At 43.8% G+C, this 22135-nt stretch overlaps 2 protein-coding genes across 8 annotated transcripts in view; one reads left to right on the top strand and one right to left on the bottom strand.

The window, feature by feature from the left end:
• The window catches only part of LOC130296515 (uncharacterized), a 207867-nt gene that overhangs the window by 143491 nt on the left and 42241 nt on the right, over positions 1-22135 (top strand). For all 5 annotated transcript variants that reach the window (XM_056548119.1, XM_056548117.1, XM_056548120.1 and 2 more), the window contains one exon: positions 7105-7263. In XM_056548119.1, the coding sequence (XP_056404094.1) occupies positions 7105-7263 (159 nt within the window). The remainder of the gene's footprint in view (positions 1-7104; positions 7264-22135) is intronic.
• LOC130296516 (uncharacterized) overlaps positions 1-22135 on the bottom strand; it is a 62821-nt gene that overhangs the window by 33339 nt on the left and 7347 nt on the right. For 2 of the 3 annotated variants that reach the window (XM_056548128.1, XM_056548130.1), the window contains exon 1: positions 1295-1664. The exons of the other annotated variant lie outside the window; for it this stretch is intronic. The gene's annotated coding sequence lies outside the window, so the exon portion shown is untranslated. Of the gene's footprint in view, positions 1-1294; positions 1665-22135 lie in introns of those variants that run through there. 3 annotated transcript variants of the gene reach the window in all.

Genomic DNA, 22135 nt, shown 5'->3' with positions numbered 1-22135 from the left:
TGTCCTGAAGAGGTTAAACTCACATTGTCTTTTTATTTGCATTTATTTTCCTTGTGTAGAAATCTATTAGGTTGGGTCACTGGATCTCAGGACATGCTGGGAGTTGCTATATATTTGCATTGACCCAGAAATAATTCCTAAATTGTCGCCATTTTCTGGCTACATTTTGGCTAAGTTTTCACCACACTTGTTTTTTTGTTTTAATTGGAAAGAAAATCACCCACGGCCCTGCTGTTTTTTCAAAACAATTATCAGCTTCTGAAGTTGAGTTGTTCTTTTCTGTCTAAGTGCTCTCTGATGATATGTGTCTCGGGAACTGTCCAGAGTAGAAGCAAATCCCCATAGCAAACCTCTTTTACTCCGTGCAGTTCCTATGGGAATTTGCTTCTACTCTGGACAGCTCCCGAGACAGGTGTCATCAGAGAGCACTTCTGCAGCTCATAAGTACTGAAAGGATTAAGATTTTTTTAATAGAAGTAATTTACAAATCTGTTTAACTTTCTGGAGCCAGTTGATCTAAAATATATATATATATATATATATATATATATATATATATATATATATATAAAAGTTTTTTCCTGGAATACCCCTTTAAACTCACATTGTTTTTTTTTATTATTATTATTATTATTTTTTCTAATATAGAAGCCAATTAGCAAAAGAAAACAAATCAAAAATACAAGTTAGGGGCTATCAGCAAATGCTGGGAGTTGTAGTTCTGCAGATGAAGGATCAACCATGGACACTCACTAATGCAGCGGTCTTCAAACTGTGGCCCTCCAGATGTTGCAAAAACTACAACTCCCAGCATGCCTGGACAGCCGTTGGCTGTCCGGGCATGCTGGGAGTTGTAGTTTTGCAACATCTGGAGGGCCACAGTTTGAAGACCACTGCAGTAATGTATTGGGGGCTTGTTGTCACATTAGGGGGGGGGGATAGGGGCCCTATAGTGGGTAGTGTGGCCCTGTGGTGGGTAGTGGGGCCCCCCAGATCAGCTCATCATTGGGGCCCCATACTGTGCTATAGGGAAGTCCACATGAAGTACAGCCCCCTAGGATTTGTGGTAGACGCCATGAGGTACTGACCAGACTTGTCCCACCCCAGACACAAACCCTGGCAGAGGTGGTTATACTATGTAGTACTACAAGTTCCAGCAGTACAGGTCACATAGACACAAGGCCCCTCCCTGCACATTACCGCATATACAATAGCTGGGGCGCAGCATTTCCGTATAATGGAGGGGAGAGGAGTCTGTAAAATACAGAAGCCGGAGAAGAGTAGAGCCGCTTACCCTCCGTGCACACAGTGCGGTCACCGCGGGCCCGGGCTCCTCCTCCTCCCGCTCGGCTACTGGCGGGAGTCACGTGCGGAGCGCGGTAAGGACTTTCTAGCAACTACGACGAAACTCCGGGCTTCAGAATCGAAAGTGAAATACCGCGCAGTGCGTAATGACAGCCACAAGATGGCGCTATACTCGCGCGCGCTTCACCTCAGGCCCCGACGTGCGGCTCCGCGACTGTGGGGGAAAAAAAAACTACAAGTCCTGTCATGGCTACAGCAGTCCGGGCAACCTGTGAGATCACTGTGCGTATTAACCCTGTACTGTACAGGGATAATGGGGGAGATTAATCAAAACCTGTCCAGAGGAAATGTTGACCAGTTGCTCATAGCAACCAATCAGAACGCTGCTTTCATTTTTGAAAAGGCCTCTGAATAATGAAAGCAGTGATCTGATTGGTTGCTATGGGCAACTGTTCCTCTGGGTAGATTTTGATAAATCTCCCCCAATGTGCGCAGTGACAATACAGTATAGGGTTAATACACACAGTGATGTCACAGTACAGGGATAATATACACAGTGATGTCACAGTACAGGGATAATACACACAGTGATGTCACAGTACAGGGATAATACACACAGTGATGTCACAGTACAGGGATAATACACACAGTGACGTCACAGTACAGGGATAATACACAGTGATGTCACAGTACAGGGATAATACACACAGTGATGTCACAGTACAGGGATAATACCCTCAGTGACATCACAGTACAGGGATAATACACACTGTGATGTCACAGTACAGGGATAATACACAGTGATTTCACAGTACAGGGATAATGCCCTCAGTGACATCACAGTACAAGGATAATACACACTGTGATGTCACAGTACAGGGATAATACACACTGTGATGTCACAGTACAGGGATAATACACATAGTGATGTCACAGTACAGGGATAATACACTGTGATTTCACAGTATAGGGATAATACACTCAGTGATTTCACAGTACAGGGATAATACACACAGTGATGTCACAGTACAGGGATAATACACACAGTGATGTCACAGTACAGGGATAATACACACAGTGATGTCACAGTACAGGGATAATACACACAGTGATGTCACAGTACAGGGATAATACACAGTGACGTCACAGTACAGGGATAATACACAGTGATGTCACAGTACAGGGATAATACACAGTGACGTCACAGTACAGGGATAATACACAGTGACGTCACAGTACAGGGATAATACACAGTGACGTCACAGTACAGGGATAATACACACAGTGATGTCTCAGTACAGGGATAATACACACAGTGATGTCACAGTACAGGGATAATATACACAGTGATGTCACAGTACAGGGATAATATACACAGTGATGTCACAGTATAGGGATAATACACACAGTGATGTCATAGAACAGAGATAATACACATAGTGATGTCACAGTACAGGGATAATACACACAGTGGTGTCACAGTACAGGGTTAATAGTGATGTCACAGAACAGGGATAATACACACAGTGATGTCACAGTACAGGGTTACTAGTGATGTCACAATACAGAGAGATAATACACAGTAAAGACATTGCTAACAGCGCCCCCCCCCCCCCCCAGTAAAAAAAAAAACACATCCCCCACCCCCGCTATTAAATATGCTGCCGGAACACTTTTGTAGCGTTCCCTCACTGTATCTGCACCCTAAGTGTGGTACTGGGCAAAAGTGGGGACAATAGGTCACCCCCATTAAAGATCACCGTGTCCCAGTTGTCGTGCTGCATCTCAGCTAATCTAAATAAACCGTAACATGACAGACCTGATAATCTCTGTGGATAGGTGATGACCTTTAACCCCTTAAGGACACACATCATACATGTACGGGGCTGCAGGTTGGTACTTTGCGTACAGCGCTAAACATTTATGGTAAATGTTCTCCCTTCACAGCGGGTGAGATCAGACAACGGCTGGAGACTTACCGCTAATGGTGGACATCAGCGATCACGCAGATGTCTACCATTAACCCTTTAATGCTGTGATAAATGTCAATCATGACATCTATAGGGAAAATGCAGGTGCCTGTGGGTTTGGGGGAGAGGGTCTTATTGGACCCCTGCAGTGAACTGGGGTGTGGAAGTTTAATAAAAAACTAAAACGGAGCAAAATCTACTTGTCCCTCATGACGATCCATTTGTCCGGACCAATTTTCGCTTTTACACTCTCGTTTTTTCCTCCTCACCCTATAATAGCCATAACTACCTACTATAATGATACCTTTTAATTTTTCAATAAGATATTCTCCGAACGAAAAAAAAAATATATATATATAAATATTCGGTGAAGTGAAAATTGTAATAGATAATTTTGCAGATTTGGTGGTTTTCTTTTCTACGCCGTTTACCTTGTGGTTGAGATAACATGTTATTTTGATACTTTAGACCGTCCTGATTACAGCGATACCAGATGTGTATAGATTGCATCATGTTTTACTAATTAAAAAAAAATTGTGAACTTTTTAGTATTTTTAAATTGCCATTTTTTGACCTCTGTAGCTTTTTATTCCTTTTTTTTTTTTTTAGGTATAAGGGCTAATTTTTTGCGCCATAATCTGTTTTTTGTATCGGTACCATTTTGGTATTGATCTGACTTTTTAATCCCTTTTTAACTTTTTTTTCTGGGATATTATAAAAATTGCAATTCTGTGGTTTGGTATTTTTTTTTTCACATTTACATCATTTACCATATGGGATACATAATGTTATATTTTAATAGTTCGTACAATTAAGCACCCAACGATACCAAATATGTTTATTTTTATTATGTTTACATGTTTTTATATAGGAAACGGGGGTGATTTGAACTTTTAATATGGTAGGGATTAATGTTTGTCTTTTAAACTTTTATTAAAACTTTTCTTTATTTTTTTTTTACACTTTATTAGTCTTTTAGGAGGAATCATTAGATTCCTCATACAGATCAATAGAGATCTATTGAACTCCATTGATCTGTGTGCTGTACGATCCATTGATAGAGCCTAGTCCAGCCAGGCTCTATCAATGACAGAGCCACGGGACAGCAGGGAACAGAGGTAAGCCCTCCGACTACCCCTATAGTGGATTGCCCCCTGCAACCCTGCAATCACACTGCGGGGGGGGGGGGGATTCACCCCACTAGCCCACCAGGGAGCATTCACATGTCCCTTTAGATGCCGCTGTCAGCTTTGACAGTGGCGATCTAAAGGGTTAATAGCCAGCCACGGCGATTGCCGCATGCTGGCTATTATTGACAGCCCCTGGCTACTGAAAAAAGCTGGGGGCTGCAGAGTACGGAGCGGGCAGGAGTCGGGAGCCCACTCCATACTCCCCTGTGAGCGCCGCGGTGCTTGTCAGGTTCTGGCCTACTTGCCCGAAGCAGGGCTAAGGGCCGGAAAGATTCACCTGCCCGGCGCCCGGAACTGCATGTCCTGGGCGACGGGCGATGCAATCACAGGAGGAACCGATGAGTGCAAATTGTGGCTGGAGGTCTTTCGTGCCGCAGGACGGACAATCTTCTTGTGCAGGTTGCTTTGGCAGGCTATACAAGATGACCGCCGATAGTACTGATCAGTGCTATGTTATTACATTGTTGGTCACATAATATATCAGAAGGACTGAAAAGCGATACAAAAAGCAAGTAAATGTTAACGATAAAAACTACAGATCACGTAGCAAAAAATGAGCCTCATACAGCCCCGTATATGGAAAAATGAGAAAGTGTGAAAAGTTTGAGTTTTTTTAAAAAGCAGTACAATATTACAAAAGCATGTAGGCATGGGTATTATTGTAATCATATTTACTTACAGAATAAAGAGAACGTGTCATTTTTACCATAAAGTGCACTGCGTAAAAACGGAAAAACCCTAAATTTGTAAAATTGCATTTTTCTTTCTTTCTTTTTTTTTTTATCCTTTATTTATAATTTTTATAACAGAGCAGAAGAGAACATGACAATATAATTCTTAACCATCTATGCATCAATGTCAATAAGCGGTAACTCATAAAAAGAAAATACAAGACACAAGCCCCCTTATAACTCAATAGACATATACCAGAAAGCAGCTACTTTCTGCATTTTTCTTTTAAACCCCCCCCCCACTAATAATATTCTTATTGCTACGCTGTACATTTTATAGTGAAATGAAAGGTGTCACTACAAAGTACAATTGGTCCCAAAAAAAACAAGTCTCATATGGGATGAAATAATTAAAATATTATGGCTCTTAGAAGACGAGGAGAAAAAACGAAAATGCAAAAATGAAAATTGGCTGTGTCCTTAAAGGGGTACTCATTTTATTTTAAATCAACTGGTGGCAGAAAGTTAAACAGATTTGTAAATTACGTTTATTAAAAAATCCCAATCCTTCCAGTACTTACCAGCTGCTGTATAATCCACAGGAAGTTCTTTTCTTTTTGAATTTCCTTTCTGCCTGACCACAGTGCTCTCTGCTGACACCTCTGTCCATGTCAGGAACTGTTCAGAGCAGGAGAGGTTTGCTATGGGGATTTGCTCCTACTCTGAACAATTTCTAAAATGGACAGAGGTGTCAGCAGAGAGCACTGTGGTCAGGCAGAAAGGACATTGAAAAAGAAAAGAACTTCCTCTGTAGTATACAGCTGCTGATAAGTACTGGAAGGATTGAGATTTTTTTAATAGAAGTAATTTACAAATCTGTTTAACTTTCTGGCACCAGTTGATTTAAAAGAAAATGTTTTACAGTGGAGTACCCCTTTAAGGGGTTAGTCTTGAGATACAAGCCCCTAAGTCAGTCCAAAAGGCACCCCCTCTCCACACACTGCCCCCTTATAAACTGCTCCCTATACCCCCATCTACTGTTCCCTGTACCTCTTATATATAGCTCCCTATCCCTCCTATATACTGCTTCCTATATACAGCACCCGATCTCACATATACTGCTCACTATCCCTCTATATACTGCTTCCTATAACCTCCCCACCCCCATTGTTTTTTTTTTATCCCCCCCCCCATACTTTCCCTAAAACGTCCTTTTCCTCCTCTGTGCACTTATGCAGGACCTTTTAGGACCTTATGATGTCATTGCAGGTCCTAAAGGTCGCGTACCAGTGTTTGAGCGGCATAGGCCCCATAAAGCAGTGCAAACAGCTATAGGAGAACATTGACATTATTGCAATCTGCCGCAATTGCCCAAAATCGCAGAATTTTTGCCATGATTTAAAGGGGTACTCCGGCGCTAAGACATCTTATCCCCTATCCAAAGGATAGGGGATAAGATGCCTGATCGCGGGGGACCCGCCGCTGGGGACCCCTGTGATCTTCCACGCTGCACCCCGTTACAATCAGTCCCTGGAGCGTGCTTGCTCCGGGTCTGATTACTGGCAATCACGGGGTCGGAGCAAAGTGACGGCATGGCTCTGCCCCCTCAATGCAAGCCTATGGAGGGGGCGTGACAGCTGTCACGCCCCCTCCATAGGCTTGCATTGAGGGGGCAGAGCGTGACGTCACATGGGGCGAGCACATTCCGGGGGCTGTTTCTAATGGGGTGCGGCGTGGAAGATCGGGGGTCCCCAGCGGCAGGACCTCCGCGATCAGGCATCTTATGCCCTATCCTTTGGATAAGATGTCTTAGCGCCGGAGTACCCCTTTAACTGCAATTTTGTGCAAATTGTCGCAAAAATGCAAATGTAAATAGTTGTTCTTTCTAGTCCTATATTGTGGTATACAGTTGGATATGCTTACATAATGATACGTATAATAGTTGTCATTCATTGTTACTTTCCTTAGGAGAAACATATGGCCCTAATCGAAGATATTGCTAAACTGGAGAAGAAGAAGGAAGAAGCGGAGTCGATTGCTCAGAAGTTTCCAGTCAGAGCAGAAAAAGAAGAGAGAAAACTGAAGGAGAGTGCAGAGGATCTGCGGGATCAGGATCAGAAGTTTCAGGTTAGTGTCAATAGGATAAATTCACAAGGTGCAGATGGGATGAGGCTGATAACGGCGCAGACTTGGAGGTTCCTTCTAATCAGCAGTCTAACCAGCAGTCTTAGTGTGAACGGGTCTCTGTGAGACCCGTTCACACTGCGGAAATTCCGCCACTGAAATTGTTCCGCATAAAGAAAGAACATGTTCATTCTTCGCGCGGATTCCACAAGCACTGCATAGCCGTCAATGGTGACGGCTCAGTGCCCCGCGGCCCTAGCGCCGAAGCATCTACGGCGGCGGCCACCAGGCAGAATCTCCGCTCGCGGAATTTAGTGAGCGGAGATTCCGCAGTGTGAAGGGGTACTCCGGCCCCAAGACATCTTATCCTGTATACAAAGGATAGGGGATAAGATGTCTGATCCTGGGGAGTTCCGCCACTGGGGACCCCCGCAATCTAGCATGCAGCACTCACCTGTAAGCACTGTAGGAAGCGCTGAAGGCTCTCAGTGTTATGCCTCCCGACCACGGGGACGGAGTATAGTGACGTCACGCCCCGCCCCCTCAATGCAAGTCTATGGCCCAACTACAGGGTTGCCCAAATCTATACTTGGTCCTAACGGCATCAAAATTGATTTTTCACAATTTATAGTTAATCCTGAGTATTTTCCAAATAGTTAGATTTTTTCCATAACCAAGGGAAACGAGGTATGAGGGTCTTTAACCCCTTAAGGACCCAGCCAATTTTCACTGTAGGACACGGCCATTTTTTGCACATCTGACCACTGTCACTTTAAGCATTAATAACTCTGGGATGATTTTACCTTTCATTCTGATTCCGAGATTGTTTTTTCGTGACATATTCTACTTTATGGTAGTGGTAAAATTGTGTCGATACTTGCATCATTTCTTGGTGAAAATTCCCAAATTTGATGAAAAAAATGAAAATTTAGCATTTTTTTTTACTTTGAAGCTCTCTGCTTATAAGGAAAATGAATATTCCAAATATATTATATATTGATTCACATATACAATATGTCTACTTTATGGTTCCATCATAAAGTTGACATGTTTTTACTTTTGGAAGACACCAGAGGGCTTCAAAGTATAGCAGCAATTTTCCAATTTTTCACAAAATTCTCAATATCAAACTTTTTCAGGGACCAGTTCTGTTTTGAAGTGGATTTGAGGGGCCTTCATATTAGAAATACCCCACAAATGACCCTATTATAAAAACTGCACCCCTCAAAGTATTCAAAATGACATTCAGTAAGTGTGTTAACCCTTTAGGTGTTTCACAGGAATAGCAGAAAATTGAAGGAGAAAATTCAAAATCTTCATTTTTTACACTCGCATGTTCTTGTAGACCCAGTTATTGAATTTTTACAAGGGTTAAAAGGAGAGAAATCTTCCTAAAATGAATAACCCAATTTCTCTTGAGTAAGAAAATACCTCATATGTGTATGTCAAGTGTTCGGCGGGCGCAGTAGAGGGCTCGAAAGGGAAGGAGCAACAGTGGGATTTTGGAGAGTGAGTTTTTCTGAAAGGGTTTTTGGGGGGCATGTCACATTTCGGAAGCCCCTATGGTGCCAGAACAGCAAAACAAAAACCACATGGCATACCGTTTTGGAAACTACACCCCTCAAGGCACGTAACAAGGGGTCCAGTGAGCCTTAACACCCCACAGGTGTTTGTCGACTTTTCGTTAAAGTTGGATGTGAAAATTATTTTTTATTTTTTATTTTTTTAACTAAAATGCTAGTTTTCCCTCAAATTTTTAATTTTTACAAGGGGTAATAGGACAAAATGGCCCCCAAAATTTTAAACCCCATCTCTTCTGAGTATGGAAATACCCCATGTGTGGACGTCAAGTGCTCTGCTGGCGCACTACAATGCTCAGAAGAGAGGGAGCGCCATTGAGCTTTTGGGAAAAAAAATTGTTTGGAATGGAAGTCAGGGACCATGTGCGTTTACAAAGCCCCCTGTGGTGCCAGAACAGTGGACCCCCACATGTGACCCTATTTTGGAAACTACACCCCTCACAGAATTTAATAAGGGGTGCAGTAAGTATTTACACCCCACTGGCGTTTGACAGATCTTTGGAACAGTGGGCTGTGCAAATGAAAAATTAAATTTTTCATTTTCACGGACCACTGTTCCAAAAATCTGCAAGACCCCTGTGGGGCGTAAATGCTCACTGTACCCCTTATTACATTACGTGAGGGGTGTAGTTTCCAAAATGGGGTCACATGTGTGTTTTTATTTTTTTTGTTTATGTCAGAACCGTTGTAAAATCGGCCACCCCTGTGCAAATCACCAATTTAGGCCTCAAATGTACATGGTGCGCTCTCACTCCTGAGCCTTGTTATGCGGCCGCAGAGCATTTTACGCCTACATATGGGATATTTCTGTACTCAGGAGAAATTGCGTTACAAATTTTGGGGGTCTTTTTTTCCTTGTGAAAATAAAAAGTATAGGGCAACACCAGCATGTTAGTGTACATTTTTTTATTTTTTTACACTAACAAGCTGGTGTAGACCCCAACTTTTCCTTTTCAGACGGGGTAAAAGGAGAAAAAGCCCCCCAAAATTTGTAGTGTAATTTCTCCCGAGTACGGAGATACCCCATATGTGGCCCTAAACTGTTTCCTTGAAATACGACAGGGCTCCGAAGTGAGAGAGCTCCATGTGCATTTGAGGACTAAATTAGGTATTACATAGGGGTGGACATAGGAGTATTCTACGCCAGTGATTCCAAAACAGGGTGCCTCCAGCTGTTGCTAAACTCCCAGCATGCCTGGACAGTCAGTGGCTGTCCGGAAATGCTGGGAGTTGTTGTTTTGCAACAGCTGGAGGCTCCGTTTTGGAAACACTGCCATACAATCCGTTTTTCATTTTTATTGGGGGGGACAGTGTAAGGGGGTGTATATGTAGTGTTTTACTCTTTATTAGGTGTTAGTGTAGTGTAGTGTTTTTAGGGTACATTCACACTGACGTGTTACGGTGAGTTTCCCGCTAGGAGTTTGCGCTGCGGTGAAAAATTTGCCGCTGCCCAAACTTGAAGCAAGAAACTTACTGTAAGCCTGCCCGTGTGAATGTACCCTGTACGTTCACCTGGGGGGGCAAACCTCCAGCTGTTTCAAAACTACAACTCCCAGCATGTACTGACAGACATGCTGGGAGTTGCATGCTGGGAGTTGTACTTTTGCAACAGCTGGAGACACACTGGTTGGAAAACCTTCAGTTAGATTCTGTTATCTAACTCAGTATTTTCCAACCAGTGTGCCTATAGCTGTTGCAAAACTACAACTCCCAGCATGTACTGATCCCCGAAGGGCATGCTGGGAGATGTAGTTATGCAACAGCTGGAGGTTACGCAACTACAACTCCCAGCATGCCGAGACAGCTGTTTGGACATGCTGGGATTTGCAGTTTTGCAACATCTGGAGGGCTACAGTTTTGGAGAACACTGCAAGGGCTCCAATGATTTCAGCAGGCATCCCGGTCCGATCCCCGCCCGGTGCGCGGCGGGGGCTGGAATTCTCCATGACGTACGCGTACGTCATGGGTCCTTAAGTACCAGCGTGTCATGACGTACGCGTACGTCAAGAGTCCTTAAAGGGTTAAGATAGAGCAGAAGGTCATCCGTATATACCGATATTTTATCCCTTTCGTCCTCCAAAACCTTCTATTTTTGGGTCGTCTCTTATCTGGGTTGCTAGGGGTTCAATAAACAGGGCGAACAGAAGAGGGGACAATGGGCAACCCTGTCGGGTCCCCCAAGAGAGAGAAAACCATCTTGAGGAGTCTGCATTCACCTCCACATTTGCTTCTACGTTCTTATACAGTATTTTCACCATTTTAATAAATTCCTCCCCTATGTCAAATGATCTCATTGTCCCCCACAAGTATTCCCACTCCATCCTGTCAAATGCCTTTGTAGCATCCAAAGACTGCAAATACTGCCCCCATATATAGTTGTAGGCCCCTATACTCTCCCCATATATAGTTGTAGGCCCCTATACTGCTCCATATATAGTTGTAGGCCCCTATACTGCCCCCATATATAGTTGTAGGCCCCTATACTGCCCCCCATATATAGTTGTAGGCCCCCATACTGCCCCCATATATAGTTGTAGGCCCCTATACTGCCCCCATACATAGTTGTAGGCCCCTATACTGCCCTCATATATAGTTGTAGGCCCCTATACTGCCCCCATATATAGTTGTAGGCCCCTATACTCTCCCCATATATAGTTGTAGGCCCCTATACTGCTCCATATATAGTTGTAGGCCCCTATACTGCCCTCATATATAGTTGTAGACCCCTATACTGCCCCCATATATAGTTGTAGGCCCCTATACTGCCCCCATATATAGTTGTAGGCCCCTATACTGCCCCATATATAGTTGTAGGCCTCTATACTGCCCCATATATAGTTGTAGGCCCCTATACTGCCCCCATATATAGTTGTAGGCCCCTATACTCTCCCCATATATAGTTGTAGGCCCCTATACTGCTCCATATATAGTTGTAGGCCCCTATACTGCCCCCATATATAGTTGTAGGCCCCTATACTGCCCCCCATATATAGTTGTAGGCCCCCATACTGCCCCCATATATAGTTGTAGGCCCCTATACTGCCCCCATACATAGTTGTAGGCCCCTATACTGCCCCCATATATAGTTGTAGGCCCCTATACTGCCCCCATATATAGTTGTAGGCCCCTATACTGCCCCCATATATAGTTGTGGGCCCCTATACTGCCCCATATATAGTTGTAGGCCCCTATACTGCCCCATATATAGTTGTAGGCCCCTATACTCTCCCCATATATAGTTGTAGGCCCCTATACTGCTCCATATATAGTTGTAGGCCCCTATACTGCCCCCATATATAGTTGTAGGCCCCTATACTGCCCCCCATATATAGTTGTAGGCCCCCATACTGACCCCATATATAGTTGTAGGCCCCTATACTGCCCCCATATATAGTTGTAGGCCCCTATACTTCCCCCACATATAGTTGTAGGCCCTCATACTGCCCCCATATATAGTTGTAGGCCCCTATACTGCCCCCATATATAGTTGTAGGCCCCTATACTTCCCCCACATATAGTTGTAGGCCCCTATACTGCCCCCATATATAGTTGTAGGCCCCTATACTGCCCCCATATATAGTTGTAGGCCCCTATACTGCCCTCATATATAGTTGTAGGCCCCCATACTGCTTCATGTATAGTTGTAGGACCATATACTGCCCCATATATAGTTGAAGGCCCCTACGCTGCCCCCATATATAGTTGTAGGCCCCCTATACTGCCCCCATATATAGTTGTAGCCCCCTATACTGCCCCATATATAGTTGTAGGACCATATACTGCCCCCATATATAGTTGTAGGCTCCTCCCATGTATAGTTGTAGGACCATACTTCCACCATATATAGTTGTAGGCCCCTATACTGCCCCCATATATAGTTGTAGGACCATATACTGCCCCCATATATAGTTGTAGGCCCCTATACTGCCCCCATATATAGTTGTAGGACCATATACTGCCCCCATATATAGTTGTAGGACCATATACTGCCCCCATATATAGTTGTAGGACCAAATACTGCCCCCATATATAGTTGTAGGACCATATACTGCCCCCATATATAGTTGTAGGACCATATACTGCCCCCTTATATAGTTGTAGGACCATATACTGTCCCCATATATAGTTGTAGGCCCCTATACTGCCCCCATATATAGTTGTAGGCCCCAATACTGCCCCATGTATAGTTGTAGGCCCCTATACTGTCCCCATATATAGTTAAAGGCCCCTATACTGCCCCCATATATAGTTGTAGGCCCCTATACTGCCCCCATATATAGTTGTAGGCTCCTATACAGCCCCATATATAGTTGTAGACCCCTATACTGCCCCCATATATAGTTGTAGGCCCCTATACTGGCCCCATATATAGTTGTAGGCTCCTATACAGCCCCATATATAGTTGTAGACCCCTATACTGCCCCCATATATAGTTGTAGGACCATATACTACCCCCATATATAGTTGTAGGACCCTATACTGCCCTCATATATAGTTGTAGACCCCTATACAGCCCCCATATATAGTTGTAGGACCATATACTGGCCCCATATATAATTGTAGGCTCCTATACTGCCCCATATATAGTTGTAGGCCCCTATACTGCCCCCATATATAGTTGTAGGACCATATACTACCCCCATATATAGTTGTAGGACCATATACTGCCCCCATATATAGTTGTAGGACCATATACTGCCCCCATATATAGTTGTAGGCCCCTATACTGCTCCCATATATAGTTTTAGGACCATGTACTGCCCCCCATATATAGTTGTAGGCCCCTATACTGACCCATATATAGTTGTAGGCTCCTATACTGCCCCCATATATAGTTGTAGGCCCCTATACTGCCCCCATATATAGTTGTAGGACCAAATACTGCCCCCATATATAGTTGTAGGCTCCTATACTGCCCCCATATATAATTGTAGGCCCCTATACTGCCCCCATATATAGTTGTAGGCCCCTATACTGCCCCCATATATAGTTGTAGGCCCCTATACTGCCCACATATATAGTTGTAGGTCCCTATACTGCCCCTATATATAGTTGTAGGTCCCTATACTGCCCCCATATATAATTGTAGGCCCCTATACTGCACCATATAATATATAGTTGTAGGTCCCTATACTGGCCCCATGTATAGTTGTAGGACCCCATACTGCCCCATATATAGTTGTAGGCCCCATACTGCCCTGTATATAGTTTTAGGCCCCTATAATGCCCCATATATAGTTGTAGGCCCCTATACTGGCCCCATGTATAGTTGTAGGACCCCATACTGCCCCATATATAGTTGTAGGCCCCATACTGCCCTGTATATAGTTTTAGGCCCCTATAATGCCCCATATATAGTTGTAGGCCCCTATACTGGCCCCATGTATAGTTGTAGGACCCCATACTGCCCCATATATAGTTGTAGGCCCCATACTGCCCTGTATATAGTTTTAGGCCCCTATAATGCCCCATATATAGTTGTAGGCCCCTATACTGCTCCCATATATAGTTGTAGGCCCCTATACTGCCCCCATGTATAGTTATGGGACCATATACTGCCCCCATATATAGTTAAAGGTCCCATACTGCCCCCATATATAGTTAAAGGTCCCATACCGCCCCCATATATAGTTAAAGTTCCCATACTGCCCCCATATATAGTTAAAGGTCCCATACTGCCCCCATAGATAGGTAGAATTACCAAAATATCAAAAACACAAAGATCACATGAAGTGTAGAGACCATACATCTACACCTGAAAAAAAAACAGAATAACAGTAAAGCTAAAAAAGCTCCTTTGATAACATAAACGTATAATAATTTACGTCAGTAGTATGGTGAACTCCCTATATAATGTATACCCAAAAAGAAGAACCAGAGACGCTTGTCTAAGGTTGTATATCATTAAAAACAATTCGCACAATATAAAAAGGAGGAATAAGTTCATCAATTAAAGGGGCAATATTATGGCAAACTGCACTTAAAGGGGTATTCCAGGAAAAAAAAATGTTTTTATATATCAACTGGCTCCAGAAACCCCTTTAATTACTTGGGGACACAGGGCATATGCATATACCATGCACCTCCGATCCTTAAGGACTCAGGGCATACCTGTATGCCCTGAGTATTTCCGGTGCCCACAGCTCGCCGGGCGGGGACCGGACCGGGATGCCTGCTGAAATCATTGAGCAGGCATCCCGTGACAACACCTTGGGGGGTCCTGAGACCCCCCCCCCCCCCCCCATGTCGTTGATAGCCGCAAATCACCGATCAATTCAGATCGACGATTTGCGGCAATTCCGGGTCAGTCGGGTCCCCGGTGACCCTGAAAAAAAGGATGATAGATGCTGTCCGAGGCGGCACCTATCATGCTTTAGCAACAGGAGTGAGGTCACGCCTCACGATCGCCCTGATTTGTTGGCCATTAACGGCCGACGAATCAGGACTCCTGCTGTGGTGATGTCCTGTAACGGCACCCGCTCCACCCCTATTCCGGAGGGCGGGTGTCGGGAGTGTGTACCTGTATTGGGGCCCCAGATCCCTGACATCAGCAGCAGGATCAGGGCCCCCAGGAGCGGAGACAGTGGCGGCGGCAGCATGACAGGCAGGACTTGCACAGGAGTAGGAGGTAAGGCTGGCCTCCTGCTGTTGCTTATCAACAACTCCCAGCATGCACAAAAGGGCATGCTGGGAGTTGTTATGCAACAGCAGAAGGCACAACTACAACTCCCAGCATGCCCTTTGGTAGTTTGTGCATGCTGAGGGTTGGAGTTATGTAAGAGCTGGAAGCACATTTTTCTGCCTCCAGCTGTTGCATAACTACAACCCCCAGCATGCACTGACAGCCAGAGGGCATGCTGGGAGTTGCAGTAGTGTGCCTCCAGCTGTTGAATAACTACAAGTCCCAGCATGCTCTTCGGCTGTAAGTGCATGCTGAGAGTTGTAGTTTTGCAGCAGCTGAAGGCACACTGGTTGCAAAACACAAAGTTTGTTACCTAACTCAGTGTTTTGCAACTAGTGTGCCTCTAGCTGTTGTATACTACAACTCCCAGCATGCACTGATAGACTGTACATGCTGGGAGTTGTAGTTTTGCAAAAGCTGGAGGGTACATTCACACGGGCGGGGGTTTACAATGAGTTTCTCACTGCAAGTTTGAGATGCAGCAAATTTTCCGCTGCAGCTCAAACTCCCAGCGAGAAACTCGCTGTAAACCTCCGCCCGTGTGACTGTACCCTAAAAACACTACACTACACCTACACAAAATTAAAAGGTAAAACACTACATACAGTGGGGATCAAAAGTTTGGACACCCCAGGTAAAAATGTGTATTACTGTGCATAAAGAAGCCAAGAAAAGATGGGAAAATCTCCAAAAGGCATCAAATTACAGATTAGACATTCTTATATGTCAACAAAAGTTAGATTTTATTTCCATCATTTACACTTTCAAAATAACAGAAAACAGAAAAATGGCATCTGCAAAAGTTTGGGCACCCTGCAGAGTTAATATCTTGTACTGCCCCCTTTGGCAAGTATCACAGCTTGTAAACACTTTTTGTAGCCAGCCAAGAGTCTTTCACTTCTTGTTTGAGATATCTTTGCCCATTCTTCCTTACAAAAGTCTTCCAGTTCTTTGAGATTTCTGGGCTGTCTGTCATGCACTGCTCTTTTAAGGTCTATCCATAGATTTTCAATTATGTGGAGGTCAGGAGATTGTGAAGGCCATGGCAAAACCTTCAGTTTACGCCTCTTGATGTATTCCCCCGTGGATTTCGAGGTGTGTTTAAGATCATTATCCATTTGTAGAAGCCATCCTCTCTTTAACTTCAGCTTTTTCACAGATGACATCAAGTTAGCATCCAAAATTTGCTAAAATTTTATTGAATCCATTTTTCCTTCTACTCGTGAGATGTTCCCTGTGCCACTGGCTGCAATACAACCCCAAAGCATGATTGATCCACCCCCATGCTTAACAGTTGGACAGAGGTTCTTTTCACTAAATTCTGTTCCCCTTCTTCTCCAAATGTACCTTTTCTCATTCCGGCCAAAAAGTTCAACTTTAACCTCATGAGTCCACAGAACTTGTCTCCAAAATGCATCAGGCTTGTCTATATGTTCATTTGCAAAGTTCAAATGCTGATTTTTGTGGTGAGGACGTAGAAGAGGTTTTCTTCTGATGACTCTTCCATGAAGACCATATTTGTACAAGTATCTCTTTATAGTGGAATAGTGTACCACAACTCCAGCATCTGCCAGATCTTTCTGGAGGGATTGTGCAGTCAAACGTGGGTTTTGAATTGTTTTTCTCACAATCCTGCGAGCTGTTCTGTCTGATATTTTTCTTGGTCTTCCAGACCTTGCTTTAACTTCCACTGTTCCTGATGACTGCCATTTCTTAATTACATTCCCAACAGAGGATATTGACATCTGAAAACGTTTTGCTATCTTCTTATAGCCTTCTCCAGCTTTGTGAGCGTCAACAAATTTCAGTTTCAGATTTCTAGACAACTGCTTAGAAGAATCCATGGTGCTGATTGTTGGGGCAAGGTCAGATGAGTCTGGGCATTTAACCTCTTGAGGACCATGGACGTGTATACACGTCCAATGGCCCTTAACCGGGTTTGACGCGGGCTCCCGACTCGAGCCCGCGTCATACCGGCCGGCCCCCAGCTGATTCCTGCAGCTGGGGGCCGGCGTTAATAGCCGACATGCGGCGATCGCCGAGGGCGGTTATTAACCCTTTAGACCGCCGCTGTCAAAGTTGACAGCGGTGTCTAAAGGTGCCTGTATTCTCACCCTGGTGGTCCAGTGGGGTGGATCGCCCCGCCCAACAGCGCGATCGCGGGGGGGGGGGGGGTGCTGGGGGCGATCCACTGCCGAGGTAGCCTGAGGGCTTACCTATGCTCCTGTGTTGGCTCCGGCTCCCTGAATGATGGCAGGACCAGGCTTTATCATTCGAGCGCAGAGCACACTGATCACTATGGTTCTATACAACCATAGTGATCTTTATGAGGAATCTAATGAGTCCTCCTAAAAGTCCCCTAAGGGAACTAAAAGTGTAAAAAGACAAAGTTTTAAAAAAGTTTAAAAACACACACATTAACCCCTTCCTTATTAAAAGTAAATCACCCCCCCCCTTTTCCCAAATTCCATATAAAAAATATATCAACATAATAAAAATAAACATATATGATATCGCCGCGTGCGTAAATGTCCGAACTATAAAAATATATATTAAATTAAACCGCATGGTCAATGGCGTACGCGCGAAAAAATTTCAAAGTCCAAAATAGCGTATTTTTGGTCACTTTTCGTACCTTAAAAAAAAGGAATAAAATGCAATCAAAAAGTCCGATCAAAACAAAAATGGTACCGTTTAAAACTTCAGATCACGGCGCAAAAAATTAGCCCTCATACCACCCTGTACGCAGAAAAATAAAAAAGTTATAGGGGTCAAAAAAGGACAATTTTAAATGTATTAATTTTCCTGCATGTAGTTATGATTTTTTCCAAAAGTCCGACAAAATCCAACCTATATAAGTAGGGGATCATTTTAATCGTATTGACTTAAAGAATAAAGATAAGGTGTCATTTTTACCAAAAAATGGACGGCGTAGAAGCAGAAGCCTCCAAAATTTACAAAATGGTGTTTTTTCTTCAATTTTGTCGCACAATGATTTTTTTTTCCGTTTCGCCGTAGATTTTTGGGTAAAATGACTAATGTCACTGCAAAGTGGAATTGGTGGCGCAAAAAATAAGCCATCATATGGATTTTAGGTGCAAAATTGAAAGGGTTATGATTTTTAGAAGGTGAGGAGGAAAAAACGAAAGTGCAAAAACAGAAAACTGCTTGGTCCTTAAGGGGTTAAAACCTTTGAGATTGACATCACGTGGTCTTCCCAGATGATGATTGAGAACAATCCATGACACTGGCAGGTCTCAGCTTTGTAAAGGGGGCCGTGCATGCTATAAATTCTGCAGGGTGCCCAAACTTTTGCAGATGCCATTTTTTTGTTTTCTGTTATTTTGAAAGTGTAAATGATGGAAATAAAATCTAACTTTTGTTGACATATTATAAGAATGTCTAATCTGTAATTTGATGCCTTTTGGAGACTTTTCCATCTTACCTGGGGTGCCCAAACTTTTGATCCCCACTGTATCTCATATCTATCTATCTATGTATCTCATATCTATCTATATATCTATCTATCTATGTATCTCATATCTATCTATCTATATATCTATCTATCTCATATCTATCTATCTATCTATGTATCTCATATCTATCTATCTATCTATCTATCTATGTATCTCATATCTATCTCATATCTATCTATCTATGTATCTCATATCTACAGTATCTATCTATCTATCTATCTCATATCTATCTCATATCTATCTATCTCAAATCTATCTATCTCAAATCTATCTATCTCATATCTATCTATCTCATATCTATCTCATATCTATCTATCTCAAATCTATCTATCTCATATCTATCTATCTATCTCATATCTATCTCATATCTATCTATCTCATATATATCTATCTATCTATCTCATATCTATCTATCTATCTCATATCTATCTATCTCATATCTATCTATCTCATATCTATCTATCTATCTCATATCTATCTATCTCATATCTATCTATCTATCTCATATCTATCTATCTCATATCTATCTATCTCATATCTATCTCATATCTATCTATCTATCTCATATCTATCTATCTCATATCTATCTATCTCATATCTATCTATCTATCTATCTATCTCATATCTATCTATCTCAGCGGTCTTCAAACTGTGGCCCTCCAGCTGTTGCAAAACTACAACTCCCAGCATGCCCGGGCAGCCTTCGGCTGTCCGGGCATGCTGGGAATTGTAGTTTTGCAACAGCTGGAGGGCCACAGTTTGAAGACCACTGATCTATCTCATATCTATCTATATATCTCATATCTATCTATCTCATCTATCTCTCTCATATATATCTATCTCATATCTATCTATCTATCTCATATATATCTATCTATCTCATATCTATCTATTAGGGATCGACCAATATCGTTTTTTAGGGCCGATACCGATAATCGGTGGAGGTTAGGGCCGATAGCCGATAACTTATACCGATATTCCGGTATAAGTTATCGGCTATTTAACCCCCTGCGACACCGCTGCAGATTATTGATTTAAAGCGGGCGCTTTAAATCAATGATCTGCAGTGGCTTTTGCGGGACCATAGGCCGCCGCCGCCACCCGCTTCTCTCCCCCTACCTGTCAGGGTGGTCCGGGCCATCCTTCCATCGTTCCTGTAGTGTCCGGGGGCGTTCCGGGTGGAGGGTGGTCCGGTCAGGGCTGTCCTTCTTCTCCTGCGGTCTTCTTCTCCACTCCGGGCAGGCTCCGGCCTAGTACGCTGCATAGACGCCGCTGCGCAGTGACGCCCGTGCGCAGCGACGCACCTGACGTCACGGCGTAGCGGCGTCTATGCAGCGTACTAGGCCGGAGCCTGCCCGGAGTGGAGAAGAAGACCGCCGGAGAAGAACAGCCCGGACCGGACCACCCTCCACCCGGAACGCCCCCGGACACTACAGGAACCCCCGGACACTTACCCATTACGGGTAAGTTACATAGTTACATAGTTACATAGTTACATAGTTAGTACGGTCGAAAAAAGACATATGTCCATCAAGTTCAACCAGGGAATTAAGGGGTAGGGGTGTGGCGCGATATTGGGGAAGGGATGAGATTTTATATTTCTTCATAAGCATTAATGTTATTTTGTTCCAGGAATGTATCTAATCCTGTTTTAAAGCTGTTAATTGTTCCTGCTGTGACCAGTTCCTGAGGTAGACCGTTCCATAAATTCACAGTCCTCATGGTAAAGAAGGCGTGTCGCCCCTTTAGACTAAACCTTTTCTTCTCCAGACGGAGGGAGTGCCCCCTCGTCCTTTGGGGGGGTTTAACCTGGAACAGTTTTTCTCCATATTTTTTGTATGGGCCATTAATATACTTATATACGTTTATCATATCCCCCCTTAAACGTCTCTTCTCAAGACTAAACAATTGTAACTCCTTTAATCGCTCCTCATAGCTAAGATGTTCCATGCCCCATATTAGTTTAGTCGCGCGTCTCTGCACCCTTTCCAACTCCGCAGTGTCCCTTTTATGGACAGGTGCCCAAAACTGAACAGCATATTCCAGGTAAGGCCGTACCAATGCTTTATAAAGGGGGAGTATTATGTCCCTGTCCCTTGAGTCCATGCCTCTTTTGATACATGACAATATCCTGCCGGCTTTGGAAGCAGCAGCCTGACATTATGCTATTCTGTAGTCTGTGATCTACAAGTCACCCAGATCCTTCTCTACCAGTGACTCTGCCAGTTTAATCCCCCCTAAGACATACGACGCATGCAGGTTATTAGTATACACAGCCCCCCTCTATATACACAGCCCCCCCTCTATATACACAGCCCCCCCTCTATATACACAGCCCCCCCTCTATATACACAGCCCCCCTCTATATACACAGCCCCCCTAAGACATACGACGCATGCAGGTTATTAGTATACACAGCCCCCCCTCTATATACACAGCCCCCCCTCTATATACACAGCCCCCCCTCTATATACACAGCCCCCCCTCTATATACACAGCCCCCCCCTCTATATACACAGCCCCCTCTATATACACAGCCCCCCCTCTATATACACAGCCCCCCCTCTATATACACAGCCCCCCCTCTATATACACAGCCCCCCTCTATATACACAGCCCCCCTCTATATACACATCCTCTATAGACTGTACCGTGCTACAAAGCTTGGTGTCATCTGCAAAGATAGAAACAGAGCTGTTATTACCATCCTCTATATATACACAGCCCCCCCTCTATATACACAGCCCCCCTCTATATACACATCCTCTATAGACTGTACTGTGCTACAAAGCTTGGTGTCATCTGCAAAGATAGAAACAGAGCTGTTATTACCATCCTCTATATCATTGATAAATAAATTAAACAACAGCGGTCCCAGTACAGAACCTTGGGGTACACCACTAATAACCGGGGACCAATCAGAGTACGAATCATTGACCACCACTCTCTGGGTACGATCCATGAGCCAGTGTTCAATCCAGTTACAAACTAAAATTTCCAAACCCAAAGACCTTAACTTACCTGTCAGACGTCTATGAGGGACAGTATCAAATGCTTTAGCAAAATCCAGAAACACTATATCCACAGCCATTCCTCTATATACACAGCCCCCCTCTATATACACAGCCCCCTCTATA

This window comes from Hyla sarda, chromosome 12 (assembly GCF_029499605.1).
Source record: "Hyla sarda isolate aHylSar1 chromosome 12, aHylSar1.hap1, whole genome shotgun sequence".
Classification (NCBI taxonomy): Eukaryota; Metazoa; Chordata; class Amphibia; order Anura; family Hylidae; genus Hyla; species Hyla sarda.
Note: the sequence above shows the minus strand (reverse complement) of the source record. Positions and strands in the feature narration are given on the sequence as shown.